Genomic DNA, 13,403 nt, shown 5'->3' with positions numbered 1-13,403 from the left:
TTCTTGTTTGCTTGTTTATTTTCATACTATGCCTCTAATGTAGACTAAGTTCAACATGGAAGTTTTTCCCTACTATGGCTAGTGTGGGACTGAGAACCTGAGACAATATCAAAGCTATAAAGATATCTCCCCCGTACCCAGGAAGCATGGTACCCATGCATTAGCTGAGGCAGGAGGATTCCAAGTCTGAGGCCCAATGGGTCAAATAGTGAGCAGTTGCTTAAAGCAACCATGAAATAAAAAACTCAGGGCATATTGGTTCACACCTGTATATTCAAACTTGGGAGGTCAAGGCAGGAGACTGCCTTGAATGAGGCCAGCTCAGAATCAGGTTAAAAAAAATCAAAATAAAGTAAAATAAAAAGGATATCCTATTTTATTCTGCCAGACTTATAGGTTTTTGCTTTGCATTTAAATTTGTGATTTGGGTCAACAAGGTAGCCCAGTAGGTAAAGGAGCATGCTTTCAAACCAGATGACCTGAATTTAATCCCTAGGAAACACACTGTAGGCATTGTTAACAGACTTCTTCATGTTGTCCTCTGACCTCTACCTGTGAGTACACAGACACACACTGGAACACAAAGACACACAGAAACACACACACACACACACACACACACACACACTGGGACACAAAGACACACAGAAACACACACACACACACACACACACACACACACACACAAACAAATATTGTAATAAGAACTTTAAAAATAAAAATAAGGGCTGGAGAGATGGCTTGGTTGTTAAGAGCACTGACTGCTCTTCTAGAGGTCCTGAGTTCAAATCCCAGCAACCACATGGTGGCTCACAACCATCTGTAATGAGATCTGATGCCCTCTTCTGGTGTGTCTGAAGATAGCTACAGTGTACTCATATAAAATAAAATAAATAATTCTTTAAAAAATAAATATATGATTATCTCACAGTAAATTTTGTATATGATGTAATGTAAAATAAAGGATTTTTTTTCCATATAAACACAGTAATTATTTCAGTTTCCTTTTGCCACAACTTACTTTGCACAGTGGTTTTTTTTTTTTTTTTTTGTTTTTTTTTTTTTTTGTTCTTTTGTTTTTAATGCTAACGGCTCCTTCTTGAATTCTAATTTAAAAAGGAGGAAATAGCCTTAAAGGATGAACAACTTGTTCGAAGCCCCAGGGTTTGAAGCCTGTTCTCTCACTTATGGTCATGACCTGGTCCTGCCTCCTGGGTCTCATGCTCCGGGCAAGAACAAACCTGTCATGCAATGTCCTTGTCTTCGCATGGAGGGAATCGACCTCCCAGATGGGGCTTCCATTCCCAGCACACCTGTGGCCCCACACTTCAATTGCCAGAGCACCATCAGAAATGAATTCCAGGAACTCTTCTGTGACCGTCACCACGTAGTCCTAGGACAAGCGGAAGGCAGGAGACCACACTGCGAGTTAGACACAACGGTACCCACTTACCTGCTCTCAAAGGTAAACCCTATCTGTCCTGTTTTGTAGGAAAACATAAAAGACCATGGGATGTTAGATCTGGAAGGGATATAGGAGGTGACTTGGGTCTAAGGAAGAAAGTAACTTGTCTCTGAACTCAAACTTTTGGCTTTAGATGCAGAGCTGGCATCTGCATTCTCTTCCCTTGCCTCAATAGTTCCAACCAGCCACTCTGACCTCCAGTTGACCCTTGCTGGGCTTTGACTTGGGTAAGGGACTCCCAACTATCTGATTCCTCCATGGTCTAGTTTCTTGCTCCTTAGTGTCTCACTTCAATTTCTCACTCTACAAAACCAACCTCCAAGTGTACAAAGCATCCAGAGTTCCCTGAGAACTGTGGCAGGTCACCCGGAACATTCCGTAGGCTCAAAGCCAAGCCACTTCCCTTCTCATGGGCCCCTTGGGGTGCCCAGGCAGAGGCTCAGGTGCAGTTATGCCTGAATCATTTCCAGAAACGGCTATTAAGTTGATTGAACTTTATACTACCTACTTTCTTATTTCATCTGGAGACCGACCAAGAATTTTGGAAGGAAAAGAAACATGATGGTCAATTAGTTCAAACTCCGTACTTTAGAAGTAAACGAATGCAAAGCAAAAGAGAACAAAAACCCAACAGCCTCTAAAATCACACTGGTAACTCGGGGGCTTTGGGATCCCCGTGTACTGAAGCAGTTGTTAAACAGTAAACAGTTAAAATCTAGCCTTTGTCTTCTTGACGCTAACAGCCCTGTGGCTAAAAAGGGATGAGGACTATTTAAACGACTATTAGGAAAACAACAAATGTGGGGGGAATATTACTTAGGAAGAGAAAGGACGCAGTGTGTGGGGGAAGAGTATGGGAGAAGGCAATAAATAGTCGGGAGAGGGGGATGAACAAGAACAAGGTATAAAGACTCAGACATATGAAAAATGTCGTCAGGCCTATAACTTTGCTTGCTCATTCAAGTAATAAATAAATATTGCAGGTAAACATTCTAATTAAAGATTATTTGAGAATGTGGTTTGGCACATAGAGGTCAAGAAATGTAGGCTTGGGGTTAGAGAGGATGGATGGCTCGACAGTTTAAAACTGTTCTTCCTGAGGACCCTGGTTTGGGTCCCAGCACTCACACAGTGGCTCAAAGCTTCCTATAACACTGGCTCTAGAGGCTGACACCCTCTTCCTGCCTCTGGGAGCATGGGACATAGGTACGGCATGCAGACAGACACACAGGCCAAACACTCAGATGCACTGAATAATAAGTACATTTTAATTTAAGAAAAAAAGAACAATCTGAGAATCTTGTACATATGACATTTTATAGGTGGCAACAGGAATTTGTTTTCTAAGTTGGAGCCAGAGAGAAGAGACAGGATGTTCAGAGAAGCAGTGTGGACAAGCCATCCAGGAGGAGCCTCACCAGAGGGCAGTCTGTCTCCGAGAACTCATTGGATGACAGTGCTAAGCAGAAGCCAGAAAGGTGAGGCAGGAACACAGGAAATAGTTTATTAAGACATGTGGCAGGGTGCAGGGACACGCCAATCATGTTTTAGTACTTGGGAGGATAGGGCAGGCCCAGGAGTTCAGGGCTGCCATGGAAATACAGCAGCCACCATCCAAGAAGATAAGTGAAACAAAAACAAAGGTAAGATATTAAGAGGAGAGACATCATTGGTGGGATCACCTGTGCAGATAGGAATTTTCAGATTTCATTTTATATATTCCTAAATGATTTCAACTTGTAAAGAACACTTGAGCTTTACAAAGTCCAATAAGATATTATATTTAAAAGAAAAAGACAGACAAAAGCAAAGGTAGAAGGATTGTGATGAGCTGGAGGGTAGACAACATATTGAGTCCTAGGTTTGAGCTACAGAGCAGGATTCTAGCCATTTAACAAATCCGGGGAGAAGAGGCGTCATCGTCTTCAGTGGGGTAGCCAACAATAGGTTACCCATGCGTCAGCCTACAACCTTCTACCATGCTCAAACTCAGTGGGTGGCAGACACAGCAAGAGATGGTATGGAAGTTGGAGGGGGGCTGGGAAGGGTTTCAGTGTGGGGGGAGGAGCAAGAAAAGGGAACTGAGAGAGAAGAGGACTAAAATCCTGAAACTGCCAGATAATAATAAAAACTTTCTTATTTTTTAAATTAATGAGGAATCTTCAGCCTTTGAAAACAATCAAGAAAAAAAAAAAAAAAAAAACCAAAAGCTCCACACAGCTGGAAGGCATCCTGTTCATCCTGTTCAAACCTCAGGATTACACATAATGTTGCAAAATACATGGCAAAAAAAAAAAAAAAAAAAAAAAAGACCACACACACAACCACTTTATTCTTTATTTAAAAATAAAAAGTAGATTTTTAGAAGACTGTGCTCAATTTTACTGCCCCATCAGGCAGCTGATGGTGACTGTTGTGGCCATTGCTGGTGCTGGGGGCTGACCGAGGGGCCTCAGCTTATAAGTTATCCTAGAGTACCCCCCTGGCCTGGTACCTCACTTTGTAATTGCATCCATACCTTACAGTGAGAGAAGGTCACCGAGTACTGGGCATCCTTGGACTGTGGGGAAGGCACATCTGGGTCCACCACTGGAGCAGCCACTGTAGACTCACACTGATCCCAGAACGTGTACTGACAGAAGACGAAATTTGAGAGGCTTATGGGTAGCCCGGTTGCCTCTTTAATTATCACCTGAGGAGATTTAAAAGAATAAATTATACCCCTCATAAAAAGAAACACTAATATATATAATCTGTCTATAGTTCAGTCATCTCTAAGAGGGGATCAAATCAGAAATCAATACCAGGGCAGCCAGGGCTACATAATTGAATCATCATTTGGAAATATGAGACCATTCATTGTGATTGATCTATCTATCTATCTATCTATCTATCTATCTATCTATCTATCTTCTATCATCTATCTATACATTTTCTATCATCTATTTATCTATCTTCTATCATCTATTTATCTTTTATCATCTATCTATGTATCTATTTTCTATCATCTATCTTTTATCATTTATCTATCTTTTATCATCTATCATCTATCTATCTATCCATCCATCTATCTTCTATTTATCTATCTATATATTATCTATCTATCTATCTATCTATCTATCTATCTATCTATCTATATATCTATCATCTATCTATTTATCTATTATCTATCTAGCAGAGAACTTAGAGCCCCACACAGACCAAGCTGTATTCCCAGCCCACCCTTTTTTGAGAACTATTAACCATGGAGGCCTTAGCTCATAGATATCTGCCCAATTCTGTCTCTTGAATGCTGGGACTAAAGGCACATACCATCATGTCTAGTGCATGGGCCCATTTGCAAATTGTAAGAAAAATTATATTTACTTATTGTATTTATGAGCACATAAGTATGTGTCTTGGCATGTGCCCACATTTGCTGTGTGAGTCGATTCCTTTCTTTGACCATGTGGGTTCTGGGTTCTGAACTTGGGTTCTTGGGCTAGGCAGCAAATCTCTTTTCCTGATGAGCCATCTCACCATCCTAAGTGCTCCATCTAAAACAAAACCTGTACTACAATTTTCTAACGACAAAATACAAGCTTTTGTAAGAAAAAAAGGAACCCCAAACACATTTCTGTTTAATTTACTCATGACTTAGTTTCTGATACAGATTTGACATTTATTAGAAACAAACACAACTCACTAATAAATTCTCCATGCAGCTATATATGTGGCTTTCTATATTTGTAGATTTGACATTCGTGGTTTAACCAACAGACCAAATACACCCAAAACAACTACATGTAGACTATCCCATCATTATTCTCTAAGCAACTTATGGTTTGCTTTCTGTGGATGTGGTAAAAACCATAACCAAAAGCAACTTAGGGGAAGAAAGGGTTAATTTCAGCTGATCAGACACAGACTATCACTGAAGGATAGTCCAGGCAGGAACCTGAAGGGGAAACCATGGAGGAATGTTGCTGTCTGGCTGGCTCCTGCTTAGCTAGCCTTTTTTTTTTTTTTTTTGTTAAATTTATTTGCTTATTTATTTACTTATTTATTTAATATATGTGAGCACCCTGTAGCTATCTTCAGACACACCAGAAAGGGGCATCAGATTCCATTACAAATGTTTTTAAGCTAGCATGTAGTTGCTGGGATTTGAACTCAGGACCTCTGGAAGAGCAGTCAGTGCTCTTAACCACTGAGCCATCTCTCCAGCCCCCAGCTAGCTTTCTTATACAGCTCAGAACCACCTGCCTCCCACAGTGGATTGGGATCTTTTATATGAATTAACAATTAGGACATCTCCAACAGACAGGCCCACTAAACAATTTAACCAATGCAATTTCCCTATCAGATGACTCTAAGCTGTGTCAGATAAAAAACTAGAGCCAACTCTCACTGGGTGTGGTGGTAAATCATCTTTAGCTCCAGCACTCAAGAGGCAGAAGTAGGCAGATCTCTGCTGAACTGGAGGCCAGCATGGTCCACACAGTGAATTTCCGGATAGCTAGGACTACAGGACTGTGATATAACAAACATCACATTTATACCATATTACATGCTATTCTATTGGTGATTGTTTAAAGTATGTGGAAGGATGCATATAGCATATATGCAAATATGGGATTTGGGTATGTGGAGGGCATCACATACGGAATCACTTTTGCCTAGATACTAAATGCAGAGTGTACACCTTTAGGGGGAATTTCAAACAATTGTCATGAGAGAATCCTAGAAAAAGTGCTGCTCACAGCCACATCTCCTGTCAGGCAGTGTAACTCGCATTGTGCTAGAGGAAACCTCATTAAACTTTGTGTGCACAGCTTGGCACTGCCAGGGCCTATGAGAGCCCCGATCACTGTCCCCTCACCCGGCACGTCAGCTTTTTGACCCGGTGAATGACTTCCCCGCTGCTGTCCACCACTTCAAGACTCCCACTCTCACTAGAGTTCTCTGAAGAGTCATCCTCCGATACGCGCTCCGGAACGGTTCCTGTAACACGCATCACCTCTACATGGAGACGTCCGGCAACCTGGGTCAAGGAACAGGGGGGATATCAGAGTTCAAAGGTATACCCTGGGCATCACTAGCCTGAGAGAGAATTCACTGTATAGCTCTGGCTGGCCATCTCTGGCAGTGTGACACCCTCCCTCCTAAGTTTCTTTCAGGAGGGAGACCCCAAACCTACCCTCCCAGAGCCAGGCTCTTGCAACCTTCCTTTCTTACTTTGAACCAAACCTGTGCCCCTCCAACTTGCTTTCTTAGCTCTCCTTAGGTGTATCCATTTTCCTCAGCTCAGTCAGGGAGTGGCTTCAAGAGAGTTATCATATTCCTACTGGAACATTCAGTTTTGTTGTTTGTTTACATAGTTACATATTCATTTATTTGATACTGTGCTTGGGTAATCCAATCCCACCCCCCCCAGGAGGATCTAGCCTCCTGGGACACGAAGAAAGGGAGTGGGCTCTCCTGCCAGTGGGCTCATGGTTAGGTTCAGAAAGATAGTGAGAAACGAGAGCCAATAACAGGATGGAGTAGTTGATGTAACAGAAAGGTGTAGGGTGTTGGGTGTGCATAGGATAAATGTATGCACAGGTGCAAAGCAAGTACTCACAGACAATGGATGGGGCAGGAACTGTGTCAAGCACTGCACTTCCGACAGTGCACTAGGCAGACATGGTCCCTGGCTCAAGGAAGGAGGCTAGCATGTAACATGGAGCTGCATAAAAATGGGCTTGTGGGGTGGTGATAGGCTCTTGTTCCAGAAGGGACCACGCGAACAAAGCCAGAAGGGCATGAGAAAGCAGTTCTGTTTGGTTTTTCGAGGTTGCATTTGTTGAGACAGGATCACGCTATATAGCCCAGGCTGATCTCAGTGTATAATCCTCCTGTTTCAGCCTCCAGAGTGCTTCAAGGATACACACGACTCCCCAAAGTCCACTCTGCATAATGATTCTTTTTTTCAATTTGTTATTTAACCATGTGTATATGTGTAGGTCTGTGCACTTGAGTGCTGGTGTCCGAAGAGGCCAAAGATATCAATCAGATGCCCCTGGAGCAAGTGTCATAGGCAGTTGTGAACCATCTGACTGGGGAGCTTGGACTTGAACTTTGGCCCTTTACAAGAGCGGCAAGCCACTCTTAACTGCTGAGGCATCCCCCTACACCTAAATTCTTATAGGGCCATTCGTCATTAGGACGTTTATGTTTCTGATTGTGGTAGTGTTTCACTGGAGCAGGCTCAGTATGGTAGTACTGCTTCCTTCTTTTGGAGATGGCGCAGGCTGCTCAAACATACAATTCTGCCTCAGCTTCTAAATACTGGGATTACAGGCATAAGCCACCACCCCAGGCTAAGGGTTATGTTTAATGCTTAGACTTCCACATAGCAACTGGCACCAGGGCCAAGGATCTGAGAGAAATTAACTGATAATATCTGACAAGCGAGATATAGAGGTAGGAGGAGGGAAAGAAGGGTGGAGATACCACAGTACAGTGGTATACAATGCTTGTCTGAGAACTGAACATGTCTTTGTGTGTGTGTGTGTGTGTGTGTGTGTGTGTGTGTACAGGTGTATGCATGCCACAGCATACGATTGATGGTCAGAGGGAAACATTTAGAAGTCCTTTCTCTCTTTCCACTCTGGGAGTTGAAAATTTAACTGCTGAGTCATCTATGGGCCCCCTGAGTACATTTGTGATATAATTTCAGATACCCAGAGCCTGCCAGGGACTCTAGATGAAAAGGCCCTGAACAAGGGCCTCAGCCACTGGCTCCACTGTCCACTTAAGTTGTAGTATTAGCACGGGAGAAGTATTGGTGGTCACTGGAGCTGAATTACCCAGGAAGGTCCCAGCTCCTACACACACGCATACACATGCATGTACACATGCACTCACATTCACACACATATGTGCATATACACACACACTCACACACACATACATGAGCACACACACATACATGCACACACACACACACAATTCCACCCTGGGAACCCAGGTCTATCCCTAGCTTCCCTTTGTAAACCATCTCATATTCTAAGAACCTTAAGGAAGAACTAACTCTGTTTCATATAATGTACATACATGAACTACAAACTGTGAAATTAAGGATAGCGACTGAATAGAAAAAACATCAGTTGACGAGCTGGGTAGAAGTTTGGGTCCGAGGCACACAGCTTTTACACCTTCACTGGTAGAAGATGGTGTCTAAGACTCCAGAACACAGAAGACCAGCAAACAGCCGGTGTTCTGGGGAGAATCTTACACTGTAGCAGGGGAACCACAGACGTTATCGTCCCCTGCGCTGTCAATGAATACGAAGGGAAAGGGACTCTTTCTGGAGAGCCGTACATGGGAATGCACCACAAGCTTAAATGTACATACGCACCCAGGCGCTCCTAGGACATTTTTCTTAACAAGAGCCATATAGTGCTAACTATGGTGACAGAGAGTCCAAGCAACCGGATACCCAAAAGTTAAGAGGCAAGTTATGATTCCATTGTAATTAGGTTGGGAAGCGACAAACGGAAGAGTGCATTTTCACATAACAAAGTGGTTGCTCCAGCACGTGAAATGGGAAAAACAGGCAGCTTTGCAGGGTTGGTTTGGTTTAAATGCTCTGCAAATGTACAGAGTCGGGAGGGGCTACAGACAACCTTATTAGGGCGCTGGGCAGAGGGATACTGGGTAATTTCCATTTTATTTGAGTCTGTTGTCACAGTACCATCAAATAATAAAGTTGTCAAAGTAAAAATGGATCTAAGGGTTCTGCAGGAATGTTTTCTAACATGTCCAAGGCCCACACAGGGCAAATACATACACACTGTTGAAATATTACTATCTAAAGGGGGTTAAAAAAGGTTACTTAGGTTGCTTTCTTTGTTACTTAGGACTTCAGAATAATTTCCCCAGGTTTTTATTTTATTTTATTTATTCATTTGTTTATTTACAGGCTCGCCCTGGCTGGCCTCGAACTCACTGGGTAGAACACGCTGGCATAGAGACCTGCCTGCCTCTGTCTGCTGAGGTCAAATGAACACACCACCTCTCCTGAATCTAAGTAAGACCTGGAAAGGACATCTATGGGCTAGGAAGGAGCTGGTGTGGATGGCTAGTATTGGAGGTGACTTTCAAAGGAAAAATTAATATGGGGCAAAGAGCAAAATATTTCTAATTTGATTAAAACAGGAAAAAAAATGAACCACAAATATGAATGAAATGTGTTATCTTCTAAGACCATGGTTTAATTTTGACTGTTAACGTATATTAAGACCAGCTATTAAGAAGGATAAAACTAAAGAAGATACCCACACACACACACCCTCTTGATCTTTCTCAAGGCAGAGATAAAATTTCCTATCTTGTCATTTTCTAGAGGCTGGTGCGTCCTTACCTCCCCCTGCTGGCTGATAATGGGTACTGCATATTGAAGCTTCACATCACAGAAGAGACATTCCAAAAACACATTAGCCACACCAATGAGGTTGTGATTCTCCTGTGCTTCATAAAAAGGGTCACCTCGCTTCCCATAGAGCCTCTTGGCCTGAGAAGAAGGTCAGGGTGAGAGGTCAGGAAACAACACATCAACTTAATCATGTTATTGCCAACTAGTACTAAAAACATTTAGAGGAAGTATTCACCAAAATAAACAAGTAAAACCAGAATCATGCCCACAAAGACAGCACACAAGCATGGCGTGTTTGCTATGGCTGCTCATACCAAGGAGCCCCAGCTTCAATCACCCCATGACTGCAGCCTGTTTTATGTCATACCCTGTAACTTGCACCAACTCCTTCACCAAACTTTCCTTTTTATTACTAACGTCAAACGTTAAAAAACAAACCCAACCATTACATTCACCACGATTATATTTAGAGATCTACCAGCCCTGAGCACAGCCAGGGCACAGTTAGGGGCACATGCGCAGACGGGGAAGAAGGTGAAATCCACACTGGCTTTGGCCGGTCTACCTTTCCAGGACACGGATCAGAGGTGTGGGACGACTCACGCGCTCAGAGCGACGTCTTTCTCCTTGAGACCAATGTAAACAAAGCAAACTAAGATCTGCCGGGCTTTCCCGGAATCTGAGTCCACTTGACTGAATCACGTGCGACTGGACCTTAAAGATCCCATTTTATCTCCCTAGTGTAAATGACCAAACCATTTTATCTGAGGTTTTAGTACAACCAAATCTCCTTCATGCTCTGTTTCTCTTACCTCAGGGACACTTTCTTTCCATTCTTGGTAAAGGTCTCTCATATCAATTAACTTATTCTCCAGCTTCTCGATGGTCCAGACCTGGGTGCTCTTTCCTTTCCTCCTGGCTTGGATGGCAGGTTCACTGACTATTGCTCCTCTCTGCGTCATGACAAAACAGAGTGGACACGGTTCTGACATTCCCCCTCTCAGGTAAAGACGGGCATCCATTATGGTGAGGTGGTAAGTTTACCAAAGACGGCAAAACTTTACCACCTAGGGAATATTCCAGTCTTTCTTTTTTACATATATCTATATATCTATGTATAGTTACATCACAATCAATTCCTTTCATTGGATATTCGTCATAATCTTGCTTTGCAGTAGCAACATAGGAACTCATCATACAGATTTATCACATTATGACTATTATTCAATTCTAAGGGTACTTCAGGTTTCTGTTACACAGACGCAGCCGTGAGGGCCGGGGAGGTGGCTCAGGTGACAGAGTGATTATTTAGCATAAAGCCCTGGGTTATACCCCCAGCACCACCTAAACAGATGTGATAGTGCACGCTGGTAATGACAGCTTTTGGGAGGTAAAAACGGGCGGGTCAGAGGTTCAAGGTCATCCTTAGCTACAGTAGGTTTGAGGGCAGCATGGGTTTACGAGACCCTGTCTCGATCAATCATCAATCTATCTATCAGTCTTAAGGAAGACGGATCTAATAGAATCCTCGTATACAGTGGGAAGGTATGCACATGCCTATGTCTGGGAACTTTGAACTCCAAAGACCAGTAAGACACGCCCTAACTCGATTTCTTAAAATGTAAAAAAAGACTTTCTTTTATGTATGTGTGCATTTTGCCTGCATGAATGTATGTGCACATGTGTCTTGGTGCCCTCAGAGCCAGAAGAGGATTTTGGATCCCCTAGAACCAGAGTTCCAGATAATTGTGAGCCACCAAGTGTGCACTAGGAACCAAACTTGGGTCCTCTACCTGACAGTGCCCTCTCTCTCCACTCCCCACACAAACTCCCTTTTTAACTCACTGTCTGGGCAGGAAAACAAAAAGATGAACATTATTTCTGGGATTCTCTCTTACAGCAACATTTCTTTATGCTGTAATGATAGGAGACTTCAGGTGGCTGCAAGCACGTGTGTGATAGAAGGTTTCAAAGATGTTTCTCCTTCTCAGAGAGGCAACAATTAAACATACACATATACCCCATTGCAGAAGGGGTGTTTGCGTGAAGGAAAGCAGGCATAATTACTTACACATATGTGTATATACACACGTATGCTTAACTTCACTCTTTGGAAACGTCTACATCACCCTGGATGTGGGTGGGCACCGTGAGCCTGTGGAGTTGTCTTATTCCATTCTTACATGGGACCTGGGAATTGAACCCGGGTCATCAAGCTTGTGAGCTAAGCTATCTTCTGAGACCCTAGTTCCACTCTTCTCAAGAAATTGATTAAGTCAGAAAGTCCTTCAACCACCAAACTCTGTTTCCATCTTTCTCCCCCTCTTCCCCAACACAGGGTTTCTCTGTGCAGCTCTGGATGTCCTAAACCTTTCTCTGTACATCAGGCTGGCTTCGAACTCAGAGATCTGCCTGCCTCTCCCTCCTGAGAGCTGGGGTTAAAGGTGTGTACAGCACCTCCCAGCCTTCTGCTTCTGCTCTTTCTAAGGGCGTTTACCTAGCATGCTTACCCATGAGGTAAATATCAACCCACAGGCTTACAGAGCCAAACCCCTGTTCCCCTCAGGACCTGCTTACAGAGGTGATCTCTAGATTCCAGGCCGCAGCATTTGCTAGCCTACATCATGCTTTCCCATTCCCTAGGACCATGCCTACCTTCCTGTTGGCACTGAGGTTGGCTGCAGGGATCTGAAGAGTCACCTGGTAGTCAGTGAGCTTGTTCATCTCCTCAGCTAGGAAGTTAGCTTCCCTCACCAGAGTGTTGGCTTTCACCAGCTGCTCTCGAAGCTTGGCCAAGCTCTGCCTAAAGAGTTCATCCCTGTGGTGTTGAAGAAAAGAAAGCATACACAGGCAACGTAAACCAGAGTTTTGTTCTTTACTCAGTGGGCGAGACTGTCAGGAAACGGCAGCCAATACTATCAACAAGAACAGAACCACTTATAGGAAGTTTTCTCTCCTCTCCAGATAGGGTTACTCATTGAGAACAACAGTTGGGAACAAAATCTGTAGTTGGGGATTTATTTACTATTACTATTTACTATCCTTCCCTATTTTTTCACTATTGAGGCCCATGTGACAGTCCTTATGCCTTGCAAGCATCCCTGGTCACTTCCCACACGCCTTGTTTATGGTCTCCTACACACTCAACCTGATGCTTAGACTGAATTCTGTCACCTCTATAAGTCCCTTCCAGATTCAACCAAGCAGCTTGCTCACAGGCTTCCAAAGCACACCTTACTTTTCTCCACAGCTTTCTGTTTCTGCAAAGCCACCCACCTACAGCCCTGGGACTAGGGGTGTTCTTAGTGGAACAGGCATATTAGAATGGGATGAGATCTGGCTTAAACACCAAAACGTCCTTCCAAAAGAAGAAGCAAAGAAACAACCAGCAAACCTCCCTACTTCCTGTCTGTGCATTCAGATTGTTGCTCTTCTGCTGTCGAAGCAAACAACCAGAAAACCTCCCTAACTAACCTGTCTGTGCATTCAGATTGTTGCTCTTCTGCTGTCTTGAGGCCCAACAAAGCCCTCTGCTTT

General features: G+C 43.3%; 1 protein-coding gene across 9 annotated transcripts in view; it reads right to left on the bottom strand.

Moving 5' to 3' along the window:
- Window positions 1-13,403, bottom strand: part of KIF13A (kinesin family member 13A) — a 173,482-nt gene that overhangs the window by 38,335 nt on the left and 121,744 nt on the right. For all 9 annotated transcript variants that reach the window (XM_080927983.1, XM_080927987.1, XM_080927981.1 and 6 more), the window contains 6 exons: window positions 12,522-12,684; window positions 10,679-10,819; window positions 9,855-10,004; window positions 6,327-6,488; window positions 3,984-4,157; window positions 1,242-1,393 (listed from right to left, as the gene is read on the bottom strand). In XM_080927983.1, coding sequence (XP_080784109.1) covers window positions 1,242-1,393; window positions 3,984-4,157; window positions 6,327-6,488; window positions 9,855-10,004; window positions 10,679-10,819; window positions 12,522-12,684 — 942 coding nt within the window. The remainder of the gene's footprint in view (window positions 1-1,241; window positions 1,394-3,983; window positions 4,158-6,326; window positions 6,489-9,854; window positions 10,005-10,678; window positions 10,820-12,521; window positions 12,685-13,403) is intronic.

The sequence above is a fragment of the Micromys minutus genome, assembly GCF_963924665.1.
Source record: "Micromys minutus genome assembly, chromosome: 1".
Classification (NCBI taxonomy): Eukaryota; Metazoa; Chordata; class Mammalia; order Rodentia; family Muridae; genus Micromys; species Micromys minutus.
The sequence above is the reverse complement of the archived record's forward strand: the minus strand, read 5'-3'. Positions and strand labels throughout refer to the sequence as shown.